This window comes from Salvia hispanica, chromosome 6 (assembly GCF_029641045.1).
Source record: "Salvia hispanica isolate PSC_SH4W2 chromosome 6, Shi_PSC_v1, whole genome shotgun sequence".
NCBI lineage: Eukaryota > Viridiplantae > Streptophyta > Magnoliopsida > Lamiales > Lamiaceae > Salvia > Salvia hispanica.
In genome coordinates, this window is record NC_142697.1 from 9,606,383 (window position 1) to 9,631,710 (window position 25,328).

The 25,328-nt window shown below is 43.7% G+C and overlaps 1 protein-coding gene across 1 annotated transcript; it reads left to right on the forward strand.

Moving 5' to 3' along the window:
- The first annotated feature begins 5,613 nt into the window (after positions 1-5,613).
- Positions 5,614-8,224, forward strand: LOC148923182 (uncharacterized). The gene is made up of 6 exons (XM_089061419.1): positions 5,614-6,037; positions 6,143-6,370; positions 6,714-6,933; positions 7,032-7,053; positions 7,161-7,358; positions 7,823-8,224. The coding sequence occupies exons 1-6, from the start codon at positions 5,614-5,616 to the stop codon at positions 8,222-8,224; spliced, it is 1,494 nt and encodes a 497-aa protein (XP_088917545.1).
- The last annotated feature ends 17,104 nt before the right edge of the window (positions 8,225-25,328 follow it).

Genomic DNA, 25,328 nt, shown 5'->3' on the forward strand with positions numbered 1-25,328 from the left:
GACGAAGAAACTACTGGAAGCGATGAGACAGTTGGACGATCAAAAAAGGGCCGCGGTGTACAAGGAAAGGTGTGGTACCGGGAAGATGACCAAATCCGGGAAGCAGTATAGCTCGAGGGAGCTTAAGATGATCGCGTGTGACAAGGAGTTCCGCGCCTGCATCTCCTCGATAGGATTCGAGTGGCTACTGCTACACAGCCAAGAAAGGGTGCCGGTGGATCTGGCAAGGGAGTTTTTCTCCACTTTTCGTTTGAAAAATACTACTGATCTGGACGCTGACTCCATAACGTTCCGGCTTTTCAACGAAGAGTATGAGATGAGCATCCGGGAGTGGTCACTGCGAATGGGATTGTTCACACAGGCAGAGGACGATGAAGGAGAATGGAATGAGAGGATGATCGGCGCACCCAAAAACACGCCGGGCTTTAAGGTGCAAACGGCATGGGACCTGATCACCCACCCCAAGGCTGGAGCGTTCAAATCCAGTTATTCCAAGGCATCCCACATCGAAAACCGCATCCTCCGTTTTGCTCAGACCTTCATAAGCTACAATTTGATGGGAACAGCAAATGCCGCTCTTACAACCACCGATCTATAATTCACATGGTGCATGGCAAAGGGCATAAAGGTGCACCTCGGATATTGGCTGGCTCAGGCTTGCCACCAAATGACAAGCAACCCTGCGCGCCATATGTACACATGCCACCTTCTCGGCGCCTACCTCCAACGGAATATTGATGTGAAAATCGCCAAATCCGCTCCTCTGATAGTTATGTGCGACCCCCCGGAGGTTTTCAGTGTTGATTATTTTTTCAACAAGGGGTTGTTACAAACTCGAGGTGCCGAGACCCTTTTCTTCTCATTAGGAGATAAGGGGACTGCAGAGCCTGAGGAAGCCGAGGAGACCATGCCCAGTGAAGAGATTGAGGAGCTACGGAAGGAAGTCCAGGAAGTGAGAAAGGAGATGCAGTTGCTGAGGAAGGAGATGGTAAAGGAACTCGGCGGGATCAGGAAGGAATTGAACGGGAATCGGGAGGAAGCGAAGGTCCTGAGGGACAATGTGGAGGATTTGGCCGTGAAATGCTCCAAACAAAGTGAACGAGTGGCGGAGGCAGTGCAGCAAACACTCCCCTTGACCCAGACGAAGGCAACTCCTGGGTCAAGCAGTGAGGTCAAGAAGCCCATCCAGAGCAGTCCCTCCGTCAAGTCACTCCAGCAGATGACCACTCCGACCGTTCCCAAGGAAGTTCCAGTCCCACCCAAATCAAAGCCCCAAGTGATGAAGTCAGTACCCACCCAGACAGGACAAGCAGAGGAAGAGCTGGATCAGCCAGCAAAGAAGAAGGTGAAAATGATCCGCCCCGGAATCCCACCACATTCTGGCTCCCGAGGGAGCCAGCCCCAGAAGTGAACACCACCCCATGACCAAGTAACATTTACTTTTTTCCTTTTACATTTTGTTTGTCTGTTTTCTGTTCTGTTTTCTTTTCTCCCACTTAGCCCGATGCTCGGTCTAAGTGTGAGAAGTTGTTTTGTTTTTTCTGTGTTGTTTTATCTTCTCCCACTTAGCCCGATGCTCGGTCTAAGTGTGAGAAGTTTTGTCTGCTAGATTTGCATTGATCTCTCTATTTCCCCTTCACGACGACGGCTTGAGGCCAAGCTTGAGTGAAGTGGGAGGGGGAGAGGAGTCAATGCAATTTTGATATAGGAGTCGTTAGGTCTAGTTGTTTGAGTCGCATGAACCGGTGAATATAATATGGCAGGATTCCCTTAGTGAGAGTAATTGAAAATAGGAGGTATTCCAACTTAGAAGCCTTTTTCTTTAACAAGCCGAGCCAATCTGAGTGAAGCGATAACGATAGAGAACGCCTTTACTTACTCAGTTGTGAAGCCCTACTTTAAAAGCTAGTTATAAGCCTTTAATAACTTCGAGCTAACACATGTAAATGGGCTGCCACTGAATGCTGAAGGAGAAGAATTTAGGGAGGAGATAATAAAATAAATGATAATCTGGAGGGATAAGCTGGACGAAGTCCAGAGGAGGGAAATCAAGAAGTAAAATCAAGAAGTATAATTAAGGAGGTATAAGCTGGACGAAGTCCAGGAAATTAAGGAGGTATAAGCTGGACGAAGTCCAGGAAAAAAAAAAAAAAAAAAAAAAGGGGGAAGTTAGAAGGAGGAAATTCTCATAACCTGACGCTTCAGTGATATGGCGATGACTTAAGAGAGAGTTGGTCCTAACATCCCTGGTGAGGAATGAGTGATCGAGTGAATCCAACAATTGGGGAAGTAAAAGGCCATCTTGACGAACTGACAGATTGGCTAGGTAGAGGAAGGGGAAGGGCCTATTTGGAGGAGTGCAGCCTGTTGGATTGACCTTAATCTTGTGGGGACGGTTGCCTAAAAGTTGAAGCCAGTTCATGCATATGTGTTTATGTGTTTTCATTTTAGTGTCTAAAAATTGTGCCAATTGTGTCTAGGTCTAGGAGTCTGTTTAGTGTCTGTAGAGTCGGTCAAGGGATAACCATGCTTTGAAATTTGCCTTATTCTTTTCTCTTGTCTTTATACTTGAGGACAAGTATGGTTTAAGTGTGAGCAGTTTGATAAGGCTAATTTCATGCATTGGTTATATAGTGAAAAGCATCACATTTCTGCTGGGTTTAACATGTTTGATTAAGCCAGGTGTGTGATAAAGCGCTAGATCCAGGAGATACTGGAGGAAACAGTCTAGCGAGGAACAGAGCAGAAATTGATCAAAAGTGAAGGAAAAGAAGGCTAGAGGAAGGGAGTTAATAGCTGAGGGCAACAAAGTCTATCTATACCTCGCTGGACCCCACCTCAACGCCTATAAATGGAGGAGTATGCAGCACGAAAGATGGGACGTTTTTAGAACTTTTGCTCACACTTAGCTCACACACACTTGGAAATGGGGATTCGGGATGGTTAAGGGGGTCGTTTTTGAGTTCAGTAGTTCCGACGTAACACCGTCCGCGTGAGGGCGAAGATACAATCATTTTAATTTCAGTTTGTTGTTTCTTGTTTCGAACTTCACTTTTGGGAGTCGAATCTGCTGTTGATGTTGCTTAATTTCCTATGCATTTCTGTTGGTTTCATTTCCGTTGTTTTGGAGTTGATTTATGTTGAGCTATTTTCTCTGTCGACATAGTGTTTGATCTGGGAGTTTGATTGTTGATCTGTATTTGTTGTTGTTGATCTGTGGAGAATCCAAATCTGTTGTTATGGAGCTGTTTTTGGTTGGAGTTTTGTGTCGGATGCTTGGATCCGGAGTGGATTTAGCATCCGAGTTTTAGATCTGAGCAGGGAAGATAGATTTGTGCATGAATTTCAAGTGTTATGCTCTGTTTCTGTTTGGCTTCGTCTAGTGGCGTAGATTTTTCTGTTATCTTTTCGTATGTCACCTGCCTGTTTTGAATCTGATTGTTTGTTTCCGAATCGCGTCCAATTAAATTTACCGAGTGTTCTTGCGAGTCCATCGGAGAAGATGAAGTCATTTTTCAATTGATGCTTTAGTTAGTTATTCTGCAGCTTTTCTTTTTGTCCGTATTTACTTTTTCAGCTTTGGGTCCCACTTGCATTTTAAATTCCCTGGTCTAGGTAAATTAGTTACGAGTCTTTAGATCTAGTGATTGTCTAGTCGTAGTTTTCATGCAATATTCATTTCTGCCTAGATCTAGCTGTTAGCATAGCAGAGTTCATTTCCAAACCTAGTTTAATTTCCTCAACCCAAAAAATGCGTGGCAGCAGCCAAACCAAAAAAAAATAGTTTCCAGATCTCTATGCATAATCATTACGGATCCATCTCTGTGGGATCGATCCCTACTTCCCTGTGCTAAATTTTAGTATTCGTGGTTGAGGGTTTTGAAGGAGTGTTCTATGTATCCAACGACCGAGATTCTCCTGTTCCGAGAGTTCCTAGACCCTGCGATCTAGTCGATTCGCTGGATCTAGGAGGCTTGATAATTTTGCAAGCACTAGGAAGAGACAGAGCAATCACTAAACACACTGCACGCTTCAGCCACTAATATTCGATTTTAAGCTTTTTAATTGATGGAACTTATATTTGAAGTCGTGAATCTGAGTTTATCCATGGAGTTTGTGTTCATATAATTTCTGTTAATACTTGTTGAAGAAGAAAACATCACAATGCACTTTTTCTTTGGACCACTTTTGCTTTTTGTTACTTTTTTACTTTTGTCCTTTACTTAAAGTTTGTACCCTCCAGACCTGTTAGAGTTGCCACCCAGCCACCACATATCCCCTGTTGTTCTATATTTCCTTATTTAGTAACTGTCTACTTTCCACATGTCCCTGAGATACCTTGCCCCCTATTTTCACATACACAACCACATGTCGGTCACTTTCACGCGCACTAGTCAGTAGAGTACCATCTTTAATTTCTGTCTAGGTAGAATCTCAACCCAAAAGCGCGGTAGCTAACCAAAACCTCCCATATTATCATTGCAATTATCCGAACGCGTCCATCTTTGTGGGATTCGACCCTTACCTCCACTATACTAGCCAGTAGAAGTGGGTTGAGGAATTTATTTGATACCAGGTTCTGGTCTTCCTGCCAACAACTCAGCTAGGTTGGGATTTTCATCTTGGTCAGTTGGACGTACCCTTAATTTAACACAACACCGAAAACCTGCACTTTCAAAATGGCGCCGTTGCCGGGGATGGACGGCATTCATATCTGTTATTGTGTGTGATATTTTGGTGTATATATTGTTAATAATTTTTTTCCTTTTCTTTTTTATTTCAGTTTATGAGAAGTAGCTCGGCTCCTGGCCAGTGGAGACCAAGGATACTTTCCCGAGGAACGATACTCGTAACCACTCGTTCAGGCCTGTCGACAGCACTAGGCACGAGTAGCGACGAAGAAAAAGAAGACGTAGAGTACCAACTCCCGGAGCTTCCACCCCAACCTATAAGAGCACCAGTGAGAATGGCTGATCAAGTTGAGGACGGTCCAGAGCTCGCAACGTTGAATGTGCATGCCGACGAAGATCCCCCGCAGGCCATAGTGGTCACCCCAGGCCAAACAGCCTGTGATGTTAAACCCCATGTTATTGCAATTTTGCCAACCTACTGTGGGAAGAGTTATGAGGGACCCTACGAGTTCCTTAATGAGTTCTGTAAGATTTGTAAGGCGCAGAGGAGACCAGCTGGGGCAAGCGAGGAGAGGCCAACACCTGGTTCATGCGCCTACCAGCCGACTCCATCAACACATGGGCCGATTTCAAGTCAGCTTTCCTGGCTGAATTTTTTCCTTCATCAAAGACAAGCGCACTGAAGAGGAAGATATCATTTGTTTTCGATATCAATGAAGCCATGAAAAAGCTGATAGATTCTAAAAATCTATGCTATGTTGATGTTATTGACCCCCTAGTCCAAGATTTTCTTGAGACCGAGTTATTGCAGAAGAAACTCCAAGCTTTAGAGGTGTATGCACAGGCTGCTGTGGAAGCAGTTACATGGTGTGATCTGATCAGTAACCGAGGGTTAACTGACAAAGAGATCGAATGAGCAATTAAGGAATTCTGTCAGAAGTCAGAAGTCGCGGGAGCCGCAGGGGCTTTACTATCAGCCAGTATGGAGGAAATCTCAGATGGTGAACTAGAGCAAGAGGGGGATTCTACAAAGAACCCTCTGCCGATAGACACACTACCCCCACAAGTCGAATTAAAGAAGTTTCCAGCAAACCTAAAGTACGCCTACCTCGGGGAGGAAGACTCGTTGCCTGTGATCATCAATAGCGGGCTAACTGAAGAGCAAGAGGCAAGGCTACTGACTGTGCTGAGTAAAAACAAAAAGGCTATTGGATGGAGCCTTAAGGATTTGGTGGGGATAAGTCCAGATGTCTGCATGCACCATATTAGGTTGGAGGAAGGAGCCAAGGCACATCGAGATTCGCAGAGGAAGGTGAACCCTAATATGCGAGAGGAGATACTAAAGGAGATCTTGAAGTTGCTCTCGCTAGGAATTATATATTCGGTACCCGATAGCGAGTGGGTCAGTCCGATCCATATGGTCCCCAAGAAATCAGGGATCCAGGTGGTTCAGAATGAGAGGAAGGAGCTGGTACCCACCAGGCTAGTCCCTGGTTGGCGAATGTGTATAGACTACCGCAAACTGAACACAGCAACTTGGAAGGACCACTTCCCCCTGCCGTTCATCGATCAGATGCTGGAGCGACTGGCTGGGAGAAAGTACTTCTATTTTTTGGACGGATACAACAGCTACTTCCAAATTTACGTGAACCCCGAGGATAAGGATAAGACCACCTTTACCTGCCTATTTGGAACCTATGCGTACAGACGCATGATCTTCGGCTTATGCAACGCACCAGGTACATTCCAACAATGCATGATGAGCATATTCTCAGATTTGATAGAAGATTGCATATAGATCTTCATGGATGATTTCACAGTCTACGGAGACTCTTTCGACTCGTGCTTACAACATTTGGACGTCATTCTAGAAAGGTGCCATGCAAAGAGTCTAGTTTTGAACTTTGAAAAATTCCATTTTATGGTCACAGAAGGAATCGTCTTAGGGCACGTGGTATCAGAAAGAGGATCTAAGTGGATCAAGCCAAGGTGGACGTCATATCCAAGCTACATTTCCCTACTGATCAGAAGGGGATAAGAGGTTTTCTGGGGCATGCTGGGTTTTATCGAAGATTTATCAAGGATTTCGCCAAGATCGCCCAAGTCTCACCAGACTCCTTCAAAATGAAGTGGAGTTCGTTTTCGACGAGCATTGCAAGGCTGCCTTTAACCTTCTCAAGGAAAAGTTGATATCTGCACCAATTATTCGGGCTCCTAACTGGGATCACTCCTTTGAGGTGATGTGCAATGCTAGTGACTATACAGTGGGAGTCGTACTGGGTCAGAAGATTGAGGGGAAGAGGTACGTGATGCGTCTACGACTTTGAATCAAGCCCAACGAAATTATGACACCACCGAGAAAGAAATGTTGGCTGTTATGTATTCATTCGAGAAATTCAGGCAATACTTGTTAGGATCCAAGGTAATCGTCTATACTGACCATGTGCCATTAACTATCTCATTACAAAAAAGGAATCGAAATCCCGACTGATCTGATGGGTACTCCTATTACAAGAATTTGATTGGGAGGTAGAAGACAAGAAGGGAGTCGAGAACAAAGTAGCAGACTATTTGAGCAGAATAGTGCAAGAGGGAAATAGCGAGGATGTGCAAGATCGATTCCCAGAGGAACACTTGTGTGAAGCAATCTTTTCCGCAAGAAAAATTGATTGGGAAGAAGTAATGAAGCTTACTGGCCAGGATGTGACGGCCAAGGGTAAAGAGAAGGTAGGGAAGGAGCCCTAGTTTGCAGACTTAGCCAACTACCTAGTAACAGGAGAACTTTCAGGAGTGCCAAATATTACAAAGGCTCAGAAGATGGAGATTAAAAGTGAAGTAAACTATTCTTTCTGGGACGACCCATACCTGTGGAAGGCAGGAGCCGGTCAAGTTATAAGGAGGTGTGTTCCTGACTAGGAGCAACGAGATGTACTGATACACTGTCATTCTTTGGCATGTGGGGGGCACTTCGGACCTAGGAAAACCGCAAGGAAGGTGCTGGACAGCGGATTCTACTGGCCAACTCTAAACAGAGATGCATACGAATTTTGCAAAAGTTGTGACCGTTGCTGACCGGTGGGATCTCCGCAAGAGACGAAATGCCACAATTCCCAGTGATTGTTTGTGAAGGGTTCGAGCACTTGTGAATCCAAGGAGGTTGCTAAGTTCCTCAAGAGTCATATATTCATCAGATTCAGAATACCAGGGCGATCATATCAGATCAAGGAACTCATTTTTGTAACCGTACAGTTGAAGCCTTGATGAAAAAGTATGGGGTCCATCACCGACTATCTAGTCCCTACCACCCGCAAGCCAACGAACAAGCGGAGATCTCTAACAGAGAGATAAAGAGCATCCTGGAGAAGACAGTTAACCCTTCCAGGAAGGATTGGAGCACGAGGTTGGAAGATGCTCTATGGGCGTATCGAACTAGCCTACAAGACGCCTATAGGAATGTCCCCATACCGTGTGTCACTTACCAGTGGGAATTGAATACCGAGCGGACTGGGCAGTTCAGCAAGTTAACATGGATGCTAGAACCCGTGAGGAGAAAAGGAAGCTGCAGCTACAGGAGCTGGAAGAACTCAGATTAGAGTCATTCGACTCAACCATGTGGTACAAGGAAAAAACAAAGATGTGGCACGACAAGAATCTGAGGACCAAGGTTCTCCGAGTTGGCTAGAATGTAATACTCTTCCAGTCGAGACTGAAGCTAATGCCTGGGAAACTCAAGTCAAAATGGACAGGACCTTACATCATCACCGCACTTCGTTCTAATGGAGTGGTCGAGATTTCAGGGAGTATCCCTAACTCTGAACCTTTTTTTGTAAATGGGCATAGGATGAAAATATATAGGGAAAATGCAGAGATGTGTGTAGTGGAAGAAATCCCACTACGTTTTAATATCGCCTAATGATCAGGAGGATAGGGGTTTGGAATATCACCTGACCAACTTTATATGGTTTGTGCATATTGACCAGGTAGAATTTCAAATACCCTCAGCAATGATGTAAATATTGTAAATACTTATTGATTTAATTTTAATTGAAGCAAGTAGAAAAATATTAAAAATCCCAAAAATATTTTCGGACCTTAAATGTTAATTTGGGGGCACATACTGACCGCAAGAATACCAATTTGATGAAACTCTGAATTACATTTAAGTGTCCCTTTTAACTTTATTTCCATTTTTAGTTAATTTAGGGGAGATATTAAGTGGAAGTTTGAATTTTGGCATGTGGTGCAGCTTTGCAGGGCAAGGACAATGACCGGGAGGGCGCGTGGAACAAAGATGTGACAGGAGACGTCCAATCAGCAGTGAGAGCTCTCAACCGCCTCCCACCGAAGCATCGTGACCGAAACTGTCTACAACCGGTCAAAACCCTTAATTTCCCACTCCTCTATTAAAACCCCCACCGTCTATTTCCCTTTACCTCAAGAACCCTTACCTGCATTCTCTCACCCAAAAACAACCACCACCGATAACCACCGTAAATTTCCACCGGAAACAGAGAACCACCACTTTCAAACCATGTTTAAAAAAGAAAGTAACCCACAAGCAACTCTCTACCACCGGCGAGAAACATCCGGAAGACCCGACAACCATGGAGGCGCGGCCACCAAGTCCGCAGTAGTCTCAACCAGCGCCAACGCCACAAATTTCGGCGATGGTCCCATTAGACGCACTGGCGGCTTATCTCAGGCAGCAAGACCTGAATAAAGACTGGACGACAACTTCGGCAGGATTTAGCCAAATCGGAGGAGTGCCGGGGATACCGACCCCTACCCCAGAAGTTCCGACCACCGTTAACCCGCCTACCACCGTCCCAACTTCCTCGGCCCCCACTTCCCAAAAATCCTCTTCAATGGTAACCGCACCGACGGAATCCGTAACCCCTTCCCCAATACACCAACAAACCAAACCAATTGACACAATTCCCCTTTCCTCCTACCAAGATCCCTACATGGGAGAAACGAAAAAGAGAAAAACGGATGAGAAAGAAGACGAAGACAAGGGGAGCGAAAAGGGGGGTGATAAATCGGAGGAGACACCGGTCACGAAGACAATACCCCAAGAGGAGGAGAAGGGAGAAATAGATCTAAACGAGACAGCCAGGAAGCAAGGGCTGATGACAGATGATGAATTCCTGTCAATTTTGAATGGGGTAAACAGGAGAGAAGTGGGAACTGACGAGATGGCTGAGGGTTTGGTCCTCGCATCTCAGGCAGTAGGGGAAGGTGAACCATATGGAGTAGCGAATGAGCCGGAGGGTGTTGTCCACCAGCTAGTAGGCGATGTGGAAGAGAAGGAGAGAAGCAAACCGAAGAGGAGGAGCTGAAGTCAGCAACTCCCCAGTCAGAAGCAAAGGAGGGTGAGAAAGAAACAGAATAAGAGGCCGGAGTACTGATACGCTCGGATTTTGCACTATTTTAAGGTCATTATTTGGTCTGTTTTTTATGTCAAAGTCACTCTACACGTCCATTATTTTCATATTTTGTTTGTTTTGGTATTTTGACGTGTTTTGTGAGAAATGTGCATAATTGAGCTGAAAAAGGGAGCCAAAACGCAAAGTCTGGAAATCTGGAGTCACACGGCGACCGGCGACCGCTGCGTAGGTGTGTGGCGACCGCCGGCGCCCGGCGGGTAGAGCAATGCAGCGGTCCACCTTGGAAAAATACACTTGGAAGAGAAGTCTCACCCGGCGACCGCCGGAAGCCATGCGGCGGTCCGCCGCCCTAGAAACATACTCTCTGGAGTCCAACGCGGCGACCGCCGGCCCGCCGGAGAAAGGCGGCGAAACCGAGATGCCCTAGATTTGCTCCAAGATTTACCATATTTTGAAGATCTTTTCCTTCTACAACAAGGAATGACTTTCCCCTATAAATAAGACCTCAAACTTCATCAATAAAAGAGAGAGCTTCTACTTGCAAAATAATTCATAGAGATCAAAAGCTAGAGTACTTCACTTGTGCAAGGAGTTGGAGAAGGATTTCAAGAACATCAAGAACGACAAGGATTCAACCTACATGTTTTATTTTCTTTAGTTTTATGATCCAATTGTCTTCGCTTCAATCTACATATTTAGCTTATTTCATTATGTATAACTAAACTCATAGGATTCTAGAGATGTGTTAGTAACGACTTTGGTTATACAATTCCTTTTTCTTTTTAATATCCGTTTTGTTTTTACTTTGTTTCTTCCCTAAGTTAATCTTGATGCTTCATGATTGAGTGACACAATCATGTATGATTTAATATAACTTGCTTCATAACTGTGAGAGTTCTAGCGAGTTAGATCAACTTAGTAGACGCTACAGTTAGCTTCCCTTAAAACGGCACTGTTAATTGAGAGTGATGATTTTTCAAGGGTCTTAGGAGCTATTTGGAGTTACGTGTTAGGATTGACAACCCTAATCTTGTAATCATCGTTTGCATCGCATGAGCATAAGTTAGGGGTCTCGTTCTATCAAAGTAATAACTGTGCTAGGGTATTGTAGTTTGGAATTTGTATAACCACAACTGTGAACGCACATCTCTGGGATTCCCTTATGTTTATCGATTGTCTCCGTATTTTGCTTGCATTTAGTTGTTAATTGTTTTCAAATATTTTCAAAAGTTTTCAAAAGTTTTCAAAATCTCTTGATCTTCCCGATAGTAATTGAGTTCTAGTAGAGGATAGACACTATGTGTTTGCCTTCCCCATGTTCGATATCTGGTACTGAACTTTAGCTATACTATATATATAATATGTATACTTGCAGGTTTATTTAGTGCTACAAAATAGTGCATCAAGTTTTCGGCGTCGATGCTGGGGAAGACAATTCATTTAGGAGTGATATCTTCAAACGGACAATTTTACTACTTTGGATTTTACTGCTTTTAATTTTTATTTTATTTTTATTCTCATTTTTATTTTTATTTTAATTTATATTTTTATTTTTCATTTTTTTTAGTTTCTGCAGGTTGTGCAGATTTGCGTATCTTGTGGGGAAAATAAGATGGCGGAGCCCACCAACCACGATCTTATCGTCGCCCTCCGAAAGGAGGTGGAAGAGATGTGAGAAGAGAGAGCTCGGCAAAAGCTGAAAAAGAAAAACGAGCAAGGGAGGTAGTTCCAGTCTTGAATATGTTTAGTCATGGTAACATTGTGGACATTCCTGCAGGTCCGCAGATAGAGGCCAAGAACTTTAAGTTGGGAATACCCTTAATCAATAGGGTTGAACAAAATGCCTTCGCAGGAGGAGACATCGAGGACGCAAATTGACATCTCACTAAGTTCGTGGAAATAGCTAATACAATCAAGATCAATGGTGTTGATGATGATATTGTGAGGGTAAGACTTTTTCCCTTTTCCTTAACTGATGCTGTTAATGAATGCTATGATTGTCTGCCTGCAGATAAAACCACAAATTGGAACGATCTAGTGGTCCACTTCCTCGACAAGTACTACTCGCCTGGCACCATCCTAACGCTTAAGTGTGAGATCTTTCAATTTATGCAAGGATCCGATGAGCCTCTATATGAAGCTCTCGCACGTTTCAAAGCTCTTCTCCGCAAATGCCCGAACCATGGTTTTGGAATAGACCATCTGGTAGGAATCCTTTATAACGGATTTAACGAAAAAATCTCTAGTTTGTTGGATTCAGGGGCGAATGGGGGATTCTTGAGGAAAGAAGGAGTTGCTGCTATGGAGGTACTAGAGGAATTAGCCACAAACAGTCGAGGTTGGTCCAAGGAAAAACAAAAAGCTGAAAGGCTAGATGCAGTGAAGAAACCATGTGGGAATGAGACATCCCAAGAATTGGCATTCATCAGAGGAAGACTTGAAAAATTAGAAGATCCAGGCAAAGAGGGGAATGTCATCAAAGATGTCAAATATGTCCAAAATGGGGGTGATCCCTACAGGCTTTATAATAATACTTATCGCCCTAATCAGAGGGGTGGTAATTTTAATAATTATAATAGAAATCACCCACATCCACATGTATCTCATGCTAATAATCATAATTTTGTCCAATCTCATGCAGGGTTCAATCTAGGCAAAGAGAAAGGAGTGGAGCCACCTACCAAGGAGACAAATATGAGGCTGGCATCCAAAAGATCTTGGAGCTAATGCTAGAGGATAGAAAGAACAACGAGACCAAGATGGGAGTTGTAGAGGAAAGACTGACCAAACTTGAATCTGGGTTAAACACTGTTGTCTCCACTGTGTCCATCATTAAGTTACAAATGGATCAATTCCAAAAGAAGGTACTGGAGGATAAAGGCAAGGCTGTTGCCAAGGTTGTCGGTATCACCAAGGATGAAGCCAGCACCCCCGGAACGAGTTTTGGGGACTGCCCGACACCCAGCGGACCGCCGCACAACGGGATTGTACTCCCCTTCCAGCCGAGGAAGCCATTCAAGCTTGAAGAGCAATTCCGACAATTCTTAAATATGTTTTGCAAATGTCATACTAACCTCCCTCTTGTTGATGCATTGCAGGAAATACCTAGGTATGCCAAGCTCTTGAGAGAGGCGGTGATGAAAAAGAAAAAAGCTCCAGAAATCTGATCTAAAGCTACCTCTTCACAGTAGTGATATTATCCCAAAGCAAAGGACTGTCAAGCAGAGGGACCCTGACCAATTCATCATTCGTTGTTCCGTTGGGAATGGTACGGTAGACTAGGCTCTTTGTGATCTTGGAGCTAGCGTCAACATAATACCATTGGAGTACTACGAGAAGCTCAATATCGGGCCGCTCAAATCCACAGATGTCTGCTTAAGGATGGCTGATAACATTGCGGTAAATGTGGTAGGGGTAATTGAGGATGTATTGGTGAAAATTGATGATTTCATATTCCCTGCCGATTTCTTTGTTTTAGACATGAAAGTTGATAAACAAGTTTCTCTGATTTTAGGCAGAAATTTTCTAGCCACATGCAAAGCTCTTATTGATGTAGGTAGAGGAGAAATCACAATAAGTGACCATGGAGGAAAGTCGATCTACAACATCGAAACCGCGATACTTAAGTATGAAGAGGCGAAACAAGCTAAGATGGAGCATGATAGCATGGAGGTCATGGTGACCGATTTTTCTAAGCCTTACGATCTATTTGGAGGGGAAGATCTTTCTAATCCTACTATTTTCATTGTTAACACTTTACCTCAAGCTCCTAAAAAGGGCAAGCCTAATCCTACTAAGTCTACCTTGCAGGAAAAGCCCAAGAGAAAGAAGAGGAAAAAGACTCCACCTCAAGATGACCCCAAAATCTACGTGATCAAAACCTCGAATGAAAATTCAAATGGTGGAAGAAAGTTCTCACCAAGTTGGTTCCATTCGCGGTGGCAGAGACTAAGATTGTTGGTACAAAGGCATCCTAAAGGAATCCTCACGATGGGGGGTAACTCATTAACTTCAAAGAAGGTCAAGCTAAAGACGAAAAATAAGCGCTTGTTGGGAGGCAGCCGAACCTTGTTTTTGACAATTTTTTCTTTAATTCTAAGTATTTTTGGTTTTAGTTTGATTTTGGTGCGTAGAAAAATTTTCGTTGGTTCTGAACTCTTCGTGGCGACCGCCGCATGCGCTGCGGCGGTCCGCCACCTGCTCGCTGGAACAATCTAGATCTGCGCGGCGACCGCCGGACATGCCGCAGCGGCCCGCCACCTGGGCACAATTTCCACTTAGGGAAACACTTTAGATCAAGTTGTCGATGATATTACATATATTTAAGTGTGGCTTAACGTTTTGATTTGATGGTTTGGTGAAAAGATGCATAATTAGTGAATTGCTTATTCGCCTTGAATCATGCTTATACCTTGTGAGGATTTGAGTCTAAATTTCTTTCTTGAACTTGCAAGAATTTGGAGAGGGATTTCAAGAACATCAAGAACGACAAGGATTCAACCTACGGGTTTTATTTGCTTTATTTTTATGTTCCAATTGTCTTCCCTTCAATCTATGTGTTTAGCTTATTTCATTATGTGTAACTAAACTCATAGGATTCTAGGGATTTGTTAGTAACGACTTTGGTTATACAATTCATTTTTCTTTTTAATATCCGTTTTGTTTTTACTTTGTTTCTGATTTAGTATAACTGGGAGAGAGTTCTAGGGAGTTAGATCCACTTAGTAGACGCTACAGTTAGCTTCCCTTAAAATGGCACTGTTAATTGAGAGTGAGGACTTTTCAAGGGTCTTAGGAGCTATTTGGAGTTACGTGTTAGGATTGACAAACCTAATCTTGTATTCAACGTTTGCATCGCATGAGCATAAGCTAGGCGACTCGTCCTATCAAAGTAATAACTGTGCTAGGGTATTGTAGTTTGGAATTTGTATAACCACAACTGTGAAAGCACATCCCTGGGATTCCCTTATCTCTATCGATTGTCTCTATGTTTTGCTTGCATTTAGTTGTTAATTGTTTTCAAATATTTTCTGTTTCAAAAGTTTTCAAAATCTCTTGACCTTCCAGATAGTAATTGAGTTCAAGAGAGGATAGACACTTTGTGTTTGCCTTCCCCGTGTTCGATATCCGGTACTGACCTTTAGCTATACTATATATACTCTGTATACTTGCAGGTTTATTTAATGCTAAACAATAGTGCATCAAGTACAACCTGAGGAGCCGGAAACTATAGCCCCAATAGTGTCAAAATCAAAAGTAGTCAAGTGGAAACTGGTGTTGAAAAGCAACCCTAAGGCAGAAAGGAAGAAACCCAAGAGAGTGTCACAGAGATGCTTAGGGAAGTGGACGTCAAGTAAGGCAGGAGCGAACACAGCAGCAGATGCAGTGGAGATCTCTAGTGAAGATGAGAGGACTACTTCTACAAAACCTAGGGAGGAGCTCTCGACAACTATCCAGGAGGACGCCCCAACAGCAACAGGGACGGCCCCACCAACGCCAAATGACCAAGAGGAAGAGGCTGACAAGGTGGCTGAGGGTCTGGACCTCGCATCGAAGTCAGTAGGTCAGGTGATGCAATAGGTGACGACACCCGTGCCTGTGTGGTGGCCGAGCCTACTGCCCAGGAGGAACCTTCAACACCAGCCGTGGAGAAGTATAAAGGAGACGAAGATGAGGACAAGTACATCCAAGAGAGGAAACGAAAAGGGAAGAACCCTGCTAAGAAGAAGCAGGTCGTCAAGAAACAATGCACGGTCAGCACCAGTGTCATGATTCGGGAGCCAGAACGGAAAAGCTCATCACGCCAATGAGGGATCAATGACAGTGAGAACACCTCCAACGAAGAGTCAAAATCGAAGAGTGACATTTCTCTAGAAGGTGAGGAGTATCATGAACATCAACTCCCCGACAATCACCGTGAGCTAGTCCACCCCCGGGTAGAGAGAGTAGAGTAGTATACCGACGATGGCGGGTAGAGTTCACCGATGAGCTAATGGAAGACATGAAGCATTACAATACGTAAAAGATTCAAGACGCCTCCGATGACAAGGAGGACAGTAGAGAGCAAGTGAAATGCGCAAGTTACTCCACATACCCTCTCTGACTGAGTTGTCTGTGCGTGATTCTTTCCTGGCCAGTATGGGAACGTTGGGTTTCGAATGGTTGTTAGAGAATAGAAACTCCGAGATATCTGTGAGACTAGCCAAGGAGTTCTTCACTACATTTAGGTTCCAAGTCACAACGGACCTCGATGAGGTATCGATCTCCTTTATAATCTTTGGCAGGGAGTTGTCTATGAGCCTGATCGAGTGGACTGTGAGACTGGGAATGTGTAGTCTAGAGGAGGCTATATGACCAGAATGGAAAGCCGAGAAAGAGGAATACCTAGGAGGCATGTGGATTTTAACCCCCAAGAAGCATGGGAGAAGATGACCCATCCCGCTGCTGGCCAGTTCGCCTCCACGATATCCAGGTCACTCCATTTCAATAACCCCATATTCCGATTGGTACAACTGGATAATTAAATCTTTTATAATCTTTTAAACATCTTATAAAGGATTATATATTAATTGCTAAAGTTTAATCCATACTCATGTCTTCTATAAGATTTATCTAAAATAATTAATTATTTATATCTTGGACTGACATGAATAAATAAACTTAAAAATTAATTCCTTATTAAGATTGAGAAGAGAATAATACTTTATTATTTAATAAAATCCTACATATCTATCCTTATTATGATTCTAGATATATAATATAATTAGGAAACTATTAAATTATTAATGTCCATATCATCTAGGAATAAAATAAATATATTTATTTCCATAGATATAGTCAATAATCTAAATATTCCTAAAATCAAGGGAAATCTTCCCAAAATATTTTATTTCCATTAAATAATAATATTTTAATAATATCTTTTAATTTAGGAATCAAATAATCATTAAAATAATATTTCATCGTTATCTCGTTGTACGAGGTTGGCACGCACGACGAACGGTGAAAATCCGCCGGGAGATTCTCGCCGGAACGGCGAGTTCACCGTTCAGCTCTCTCCGGCAGCCCACGCGACGGCGCGGCTGCTTCCTTCTCCCTCCGTCGACGTTGGCCGGTGCGCGGTGAGCGCCGCATTTAAACAAAGACTTAGACTTTGTTAAGTTACTTAACATTTAAACATGTAATACGCATCCATTAAATGTAAAACATAACAACATTATGACAAAAATAATCTGTTTATTCCTTTGGAAAATAATATAAGAGTTTTAACAGTATTCAATCATTCGAAAGGTGATTTCTAGTATACAAACTATAACAAGAAGTCCCTGGTGGGAGGGCACAACAAGTCCAAGAGGGGAAAGTTGGGTAGAACGAACAAGCACAAGCACAGAGACAAGCCAATCTGGAGAGGGCAGTATCTAAGCTAGCAGAGGAGAACAAGCAATCGTGGGCATAGATGGCGAGACTGACAAGCTTAATAGAAAGTGTGCTCAAGGAGCTAGCAAGAGGAAGGGAGAGTACCGAAGGTAAGAGATCCAGGAGTGCTCAAGGAGCTTTATTCTTGGATTATTTTTTCCCGTCCAACAAGACGAACGCTTTGAAGTAAGAGATCCAGGAGTGCAAGCAAGAATATGATGAGTCTCTGAGCTCTTATTGGTCCCGTTTTAAAAGACTGTTGGATGGTTGTCCGAACCACAGGATGATCGAGGCAGAGACTTACTATTTGTTTTACGAAGGTGCAAACCATGAATCAAAAGACTTGATGAATTCCTTGAGTGGGGGAAATTTTACCAAGAATAAAGCAAGTGAAGGACATGATAGATAAATTGGAGAAAGCACTGTTGAATGCAATTGAGAAGAACAACCCACATGCCCCACCAGAGAATGAGAAACCCCCTGGTCCAGAGGAAAGGCAACTTCAACCATATTACGGTCAACCTTGTGAAGGGGAATGCCAAGCCCAGGAGAATTCGATGGGGAGCTGGAATCCAGATGGAAGTTGGAACCAAGGAAGGCAAAAGGAGGCCCAATGGAGGACTCACCCAAATTTTAGATGGACTGACAATGATCAAAGTCAGCCGCCCCCACTGCATATCACAAATTATGCACACCCTCCAGAGAGGCATTCCAACTGGTCAGGGAGGAATCAAGAGGGGCAACTGCAATTGGGTTACAGGAATCAGGACCATACTGATTGGGGAAGCAAAAATCAGAACAATCCAGGGAGCTCCTATGTGCCAGCTCACCAGAGGAATAACCAAGGAAACTATCAGAATTCCCAACCAAATCAAGGGTCTAGCAACCAGTACAATAACCACCAAGGAAATCAAGGAACCTATCGGCAAAACCAAGGACAGAACCAAGGTCAAGGATCAAATTCAAATCAATTCAACTCCAAGCCACAAAGGAATCTGGATGATATGGTCCACGACCTAGTGAATTCGCAGCAGTTCATGCAAAATAACTTGCACTCCAACAACGACGTAGTGCACAAATTGCAAGACGCTCAGTTGGAACACAAAGCAGCCACGGATATGATGGCAAAACAGCTGTCCCAGATCGCGGTTTCTTTGAATGAGATGCGGGGAAATGAAGGAAAACTCCCTGCCACAGTCAAGCCACCTGATCGAGCAAACATTAGTCAGATCACTTTGAGATCAGGGCGGGGTTATGAAGGACCGACACTAGAAATCGATGAAGACAAACCTGCACAGGCGAGTAAGGGGAAGGAAAGTCGAGTGTTTCAAGGGGATAGCCCTAGACCCAGAGAAGTTCATGCTCAGGATGACCTCCAGAAGGGAGATTTAGAGGGATCTTTACCTCGAGCAGCTGATCCATTCTTCCTAGATCCAGAGCCCGAGATAGGAACTAAGGAAGTGAGCAGAGAAATTGGCGAAACCCCGACTAGGATTTCCACGAATGCGATGAAGCGAGCAAAGCCATTTCCATACCGAGGGAAAGCCAAGAAAAAGAAGGATGATACAGAGGACCTCATGGAAATTTTTAGCAAGCTGGAAATCAACCTGCCTTTCTTGCAAGCCCTTAAGATGCCTGCCTTTAGCAAGTTCATCAAGGAATTCATAGCAGGAAAGACCAAGTCAGACGGGAAGATTGTGATCGGGGAGAACGTGTCTGCTGTGATACAAAAGAGAAGGATGCCTTCAAAATGCACAGACCCAGGTATGTTTACATTACCCATTTCTCTAGGGGACATCAGAGTCGAGCATGCCATGTGTGATCTAGGGGCGTCTATAAATATTTTACCACTTTCAATCTATAAGAAACTGACAGGAGTTAGAATGGTCGTTACCAAGGTGGTAATCCAGTTAGCAGATAGAACTTGCATTTGTCCTGAAGGTGTGTTAGAAAATGTCATAGTTAAGGTGCATGATTTTCTATATCCTGCTGATTTCTATGTTATCAAAATGAATGAGAATGAGTCTGCTGAGTCTAGTGGCGTGCTTTTAGGGATACCATTCTTGCGCACTGCTAAGACCATTATTGATGTCTTCGATGGAACGATTTGCTTGGACTATAATGGGGAAAAATATACATATAGCATAGATGAGGGAATGAAAAGGCCATTAGATGTTGAGAATTTGTATGCTATAGATGTTATTAACCCCCTGGTCCATGAATATCTTGAGACGAAACTGATACAGGAACAAATTGACAACTCGGAGTAAAGCCATTTAATCGACCGAGAAGTTGTAGGGTGGTGTGCAGCAATGAACACAATGGAATTGACAGTTGAGGAACTAACAGAGGCCATCATGGAGTTTTGCGAAAATTACGAGTCAGCTAGATCAAGGGGATCAGCCCATGTGGCCAGTCTGGAAAATGCTCATGGGTTTGGGAAGGAGACATTACCTGATATTGCAGAAAAAAATCCCTTGCCCCAGGAGATGAACGACACCAAGAAGGAACTGAAGACACTCCCACCAGGTCTCAAGTATGCTTACCTGGAAGAGAATGAGGCATTCCCAGTGATAGTAAACAGTAACTTGACTAAGGAGCAGGAGAAGGAATTGTTGGAAGTAATCAGGCGGAACAAGAAAGTAATAGGGTGGACCCTCTCTGATTTAGTAGGAATCAGCCCTGATCTCTGTATGCACCACATCCGATTAGAAGAGGGTGTGAAGGCTCACCGAGACGCACAACGGAAACTGAATCCGAACATGCGAGAGGAAGTTCTGAAGGAGGTGTTGAAATTGCTCTCTCTAGGGATCATCTACTCCATTGCGGACAGTGAGTGGGTCAGTCCTATCCATATGGTGCCCAAAAAGTCTGGAATACAGGTTGTCAAGAATGAAAAGAACGAGTTGGTGCCCACTAGGCTGGTGACGGGGTGGAGGATGTGCATCGACTACAGGAAGTTGAATGAGGCCACGAAGAAGGATCACTTTCCCCTACCTTTAATTGATCAGATGTTAGAAAGGTTGGCTGGGAAACAGTATTTTAGCTTCCTTGATGGATACAATGGCTATTTCCAGATCTACGTTAACCTAGAAGATCAAGGGAAGACCACGTTCACGTGCCCTTTTGGTACGTATGCATACCGAAGAATGCCGTTTGGGTTGTGTAACGCACCAGGAACGTTCCAGCGGTGCATGATGAGTATTTTTTCAGATTTGCTTGAAGTATGCATTGAGATATTCATGGATGATTTTACCGTATACGGGAATTTATTCGACACTTGTTTGGCCAGCCTTGACCTAGTATTGAAAAGATGTCAGGAGAAGCACCTAGTTTTGAATTACGAAAAATGCCACTTCATGGTGACTGAAGGTATTGTCCTGGGTCACGTGGTTTCTCAAAGAGGAATACAGGTGGACAAGGCAAAGGTAGATGTGATATCAAATTTACCTTACCCCACGAACAAAAAAGAAGTTAGAAGCTTCCTGGGTCACGCGGGATTTTATAGGAGGTTTATCAGGGATTTCGCGAAAATCGCGCAACCGCTCACTCATTTGTTGCACAACGATGTGGAATTCGTCTTTGACGAAGGATGAAAGAAGGCCTTTCAATTCCTTAAGGACAGACTCGTGTCAGCACCAATAATCAGGGTGCCAGACTGGAATCACCCTTTTGAGATAATGTGCGACGCGAGTGATTTCGCTGTGGGAGCTGTCCTAGGGCAGAAGATAGACGGGAAAAGTTATGTGATCTTCTATGCATCCAAGACTCTAAATCAAGCTCAGAAGAACTATGATACCACGGAGAAGGAAATGTTAGCTGTCGTATACTCGTTCGAAAAATTCCGACCTTATCTTCTTGGGTCGAGGGTTATAGTTTTCACAGATCACGCAGCAATAAAGTTCTTACTGGCTAAGAAGGAGTCTATGTCGAGGTTAATTCGTTGGGTGTTGCTTTTGCAGGAGTTTGATTGGGAAGTGAGAGACAAAAGAGGAACGGAGAATATAGTAGCCGATCACTTGAGCAGAATTTTTCAAGGGGAAACGGAAGAGGCCATACCCATTGCTTTTCCTAAAGAGCATATGTATTATCTAGGGGAATTCCCTAGACATATCAGTTGGGAGGCAGTTTTGGCATTAACCGGTCTAGGAGAATCCGACAAGGGGAAGCGAACACTTAACGCAGAACCATGGTTTGCTGACTTAGCAAACTACTTGGTCACGGGAGAGGTGCCAAGTTCAGACGAAGTTTCCCGGGCCCAGAAGATGGATGGATCCAACTCAGGCCACCAGAAGTTCGCAGTCGGAGGTGTACGATGCGGTTCTACTGGCAGAGCTGACGCAGAAACTGGGAAGCGTCGAGAAAGCGAACGAGGTTTATGCCCTATTCTCAGCCATCCTAATGACGACCGCGAAAGCCACACCACCGCTGACGATCCATGTTGATTCGGCGGCCGAACCCGCAGTTCCCCACGACGAGAGGCCTCAAGCTTCAACCAGGTTACCGGACTCTAGTTTTCAACAGACAGAAACTACTCCAAGCACAAGTTCACTGGAGGCGGACAAGAAAGAGGAACTGGCAGTAGATGGTGGACTGGAAAACAGAGACAGAGGCTGTGCCCAATGAGGAGGTCGAGGAGTTGAGGAAGGATGTACAGGAGTTGAGGAAGGAAATGCAAGTGTTGAGAAAGGAGATGGTCAGAGAGCTTGGTGGGATGCGGAAAGATTGAAGCGGGAACAGAGAGGAGGTGAAGACACTGTGAGGGAACATTGCAGACTTGGCGGTGAAGTCCTCCAAGCAGGATGAGCGGATGACGGAGGCTGTGGAGCTGATAATAAAAATGTTAAAATGGTTGGAAAAGTCACTCCCCCTGACCCAGCAGAAGGTTCTTCCTGGATCCGGCAGTGAGGTCAAGCAGCCCGGCCAAGGCAGTTCTTCCCTCCAGCGACCCCCACACCCGCTCAAACAAGTGGTCATCCCATCCGCGTCCAAGCCAGTGTTAATCCCATCCAAATCAAAGTCCCTGACGTTAAAGAAACCAATTTCCGATCAACAAGAGAAGGAGGAAGAAGAGCCGGAGTTGCCGGCGAAGAAGAAGGTGAAGATAACCCGACACGGAATCCCACCCCAGTCTGGCTCTCGAGGGGGCCAGACCCAGAAGTGAATTGCCCCCATGACCAAGTAACTTTTATTTTCTGTATTAGCGTAATTTTTTGTTCTTTAAGTCTGTGTTATTATCTGTGTCTCTGTTAATAATTGCTATATGTGTTTACCTTCTCCCACTTAGCCCAATGCTTGGTTTAAGTGTGAGAAGTTTGTGTTTTCTGTTTTCCTGTTGTCTTCTCCCACTTAGCCCGATGCTCGGTCTAAGTGTGGGAAGTTTTATTTGGCTATATTGTTTGTTGTGTGTTGAATTGACTACCTTGTTTCCCCCCTTTACCACGATGGCTTGGGGACAAGCTTGAGTGAAGTAGGAGTGGGAGGGGGAGGGGAGTCAATGCGTGTATTTGTTTAGCATGTTAAGAGTCGTTAAGTCTAGGTTTTGATGTGTCGCATGAGCTGATGAATATAATACGACATGATCTCCTTAGTGAGAGTAATTGAAGATAGGATGTATTTCAACTTAGAAGCCTTTTCCTTTAATAAGCCGAGGTCAATCTGGATGAAGTAAGAACGATAGAAGATGCCTTAGCTGACTTAGCTGTGAAGCCCCACTATAAGAGCGAGTTATAAGCCTAAAAGTCCAAGTAAAGGAGTTATAAGTTGGACGAAGTCCAGAGAAAAAAAAAGAAGAAGAAAATGGAGGAATAAGCTGGACAAAGTCCAGAGAGAAAAAAAATGAATGAAAAAAGAGGAGGTATAAGCTGGACGAAGTCCAGGGGAAATATGTCTAAAGGCAGGAAGCAATAGTAACCGACCCAGCAAAAAAAAAGGGGGGGGGGAACGAAGTGTAGAAAGGAGAAAACTCTCATAACCCGACGCTTCAGTGGTAATGAGTGATTCGGTTCTAACATCCCTGTGAGGAATGAGTGATCGAGTGAATCCAATAATTGGGGAGGTGAAAGACTATCTTGACGAACTGACAGATTGATTAGGTAGGGGCCCATTTGGAGAAGTGCAGCCTGTTGGATTGACCTTAATCTTGTGGGGACGGTTGCTTAAGTTGAAGCTAGTTCATGCATATGTGTTTATGTTTTTTATTTAAGTGTTTGTTATTTGTGCGTCAGTTTATGTCTAGGTCTAGGAGTTTGTGTTAAGTTAGAGTCTAGGGAGTCGGTCAGGGGATAATAGTGCGTTGAAATTCGCCTTATTCCTTTTTCTTATCTTTATACTTGAGGACAAGTATGGTTTAAGTGTGAGAAGTTTGATAAGGCTAATTTCATGCATCGGTTATGTGGTGAAAAATCACCTTTTTACTGGGTCTAACACAATTTTAAAGCCAGGTGTGTGAAGGAAATCGCTAAGTCCAGGAAGAGCTGAACTAGCGAAGGAAAGCGAAGGAAAGTGAGCAGAATTAAAGAGAAAAAAAGGGCCAGACGAAGGAAGTCCAAAGCTGAGGGTAAAGAAGACTATTCACGCGGAAGAACCCCTACTGGACCCACTTCCACGCCTATATAAAGAGGAGCATGCAGCACACGAAACTTACATGATTTAGCTCTCAGCTCACACACTCACACACACTTAGAAAAATGGGGATTCTGGGGTAATTAGAGGTTCATCTTCGAGAAAGTCAGTGGTAACACCGTCCTCACGAAGGGCGAAGATACAATCATTTACATTCAGTTTTTGCACTTTTATTACGTCGAACTTCAATGTTTCTGAAGTCGATTGGTTGTTTGCTACTTACCGTTTATCTATGCATTTAGTTTACGTCACGATGGTGTTCATTTTGTGTTGATTTACGTTGATTCTGTGTTTTGAGGTTTTATTTCAGAAGTTGAATGTTATTCTCTGTTTTGGATGTTTCTGTGCTTGATCTAGGAAATAGGTTGTTGATCTGTGGTGATCGACGAATCTGTAGTTATGGATATAATTTTAGACGGAGTTTGTTTCGGATGCTCGGATCCAGAGTGGATTTAGCATCCGACGTGTGGATCTGAACAGGGGAAACCAAGTTGTGCATGGATTTTGAACTTTCTGCTTTCATTTTACTTTACTTCGTCTAGTAGCCGTAGATCTGCCTTAATTTTAATTGTTCTTCGATTTTGTCGCTTTAATTTCTGTTGCTTCATTTCGAATTACGTTCTCACTCTGTTTTTACTGGATGTTTCATGCCAATTGTTGGAGAAGATGATGTCGCTGTTAGTTAGTACTTTAGTTAGTTGTTTTCCAGCTTTTCATCCGTATTTTACCTTTTCAGTAAATGGTCCCCACCGTCAGTTGTTTTCCCAGGTCTAGGTAATTTAGGGAATAGTTTTCTTAGATCTAGTAATTGTCTCGCTTGTTCCAGTTCATATATGCATTTTTCCTGTTTCTGCCTAGATCATATATGAACTGGAACAAGCGAGACAATTACTAGATCTAAGAAAACTATTCCCTAAATTACCTAGACCTGGGAAAACAACTGACGGTGGGGACCATTTACTGAAAAGGTAAAATACGGATGAAAAGCTGGAAAACAACTAACTAAAGTACTAACTAATAGTGACATCATCTTCTCCAACAATTGGCATGAAACATCCAGTAAAAACAGAGTGAGAACATAATTCGAAATGAAGCAACAAAAATTAAAGCGACAAAATCGAAGAACAATTAAAATTAAGGCAGATCTAGTTGTTAGCATAGCAAATTTCAACACCAAGTCTCAACCCAAATTGCGTGGCAGCAGCCATACCACCCAAAGCCCCTTTAAATGCTTAATTTCGCATCTGTCCTCGTGGGATCGATCCCTACT

What these genes read in the sequence shown, in the direction of transcription:
- LOC148923182 (XM_089061419.1), top strand. Translation starts at nt 5,614, where the DNA reads ATGGAGGAAATCTCAGATGGTGAACTAGAGCAAGAGGGGGATTCTACA. An exon ending in CGGCTTATGCAACGCACCAG is followed by an intron (nt 6,371 to 6,713) that starts GTACATTCCAAC and finishes AGATTTATCAAG; the next exon opens with GATTTCGCCAAGATCGCCCA. An exon ending in CAGAAGATTGAGGGGAAGAG is followed by an intron (nt 6,934 to 7,031) that starts GTACGTGATGCG and finishes CGAGAAATTCAG; the next exon opens with GCAATACTTGTTAGGATCCA.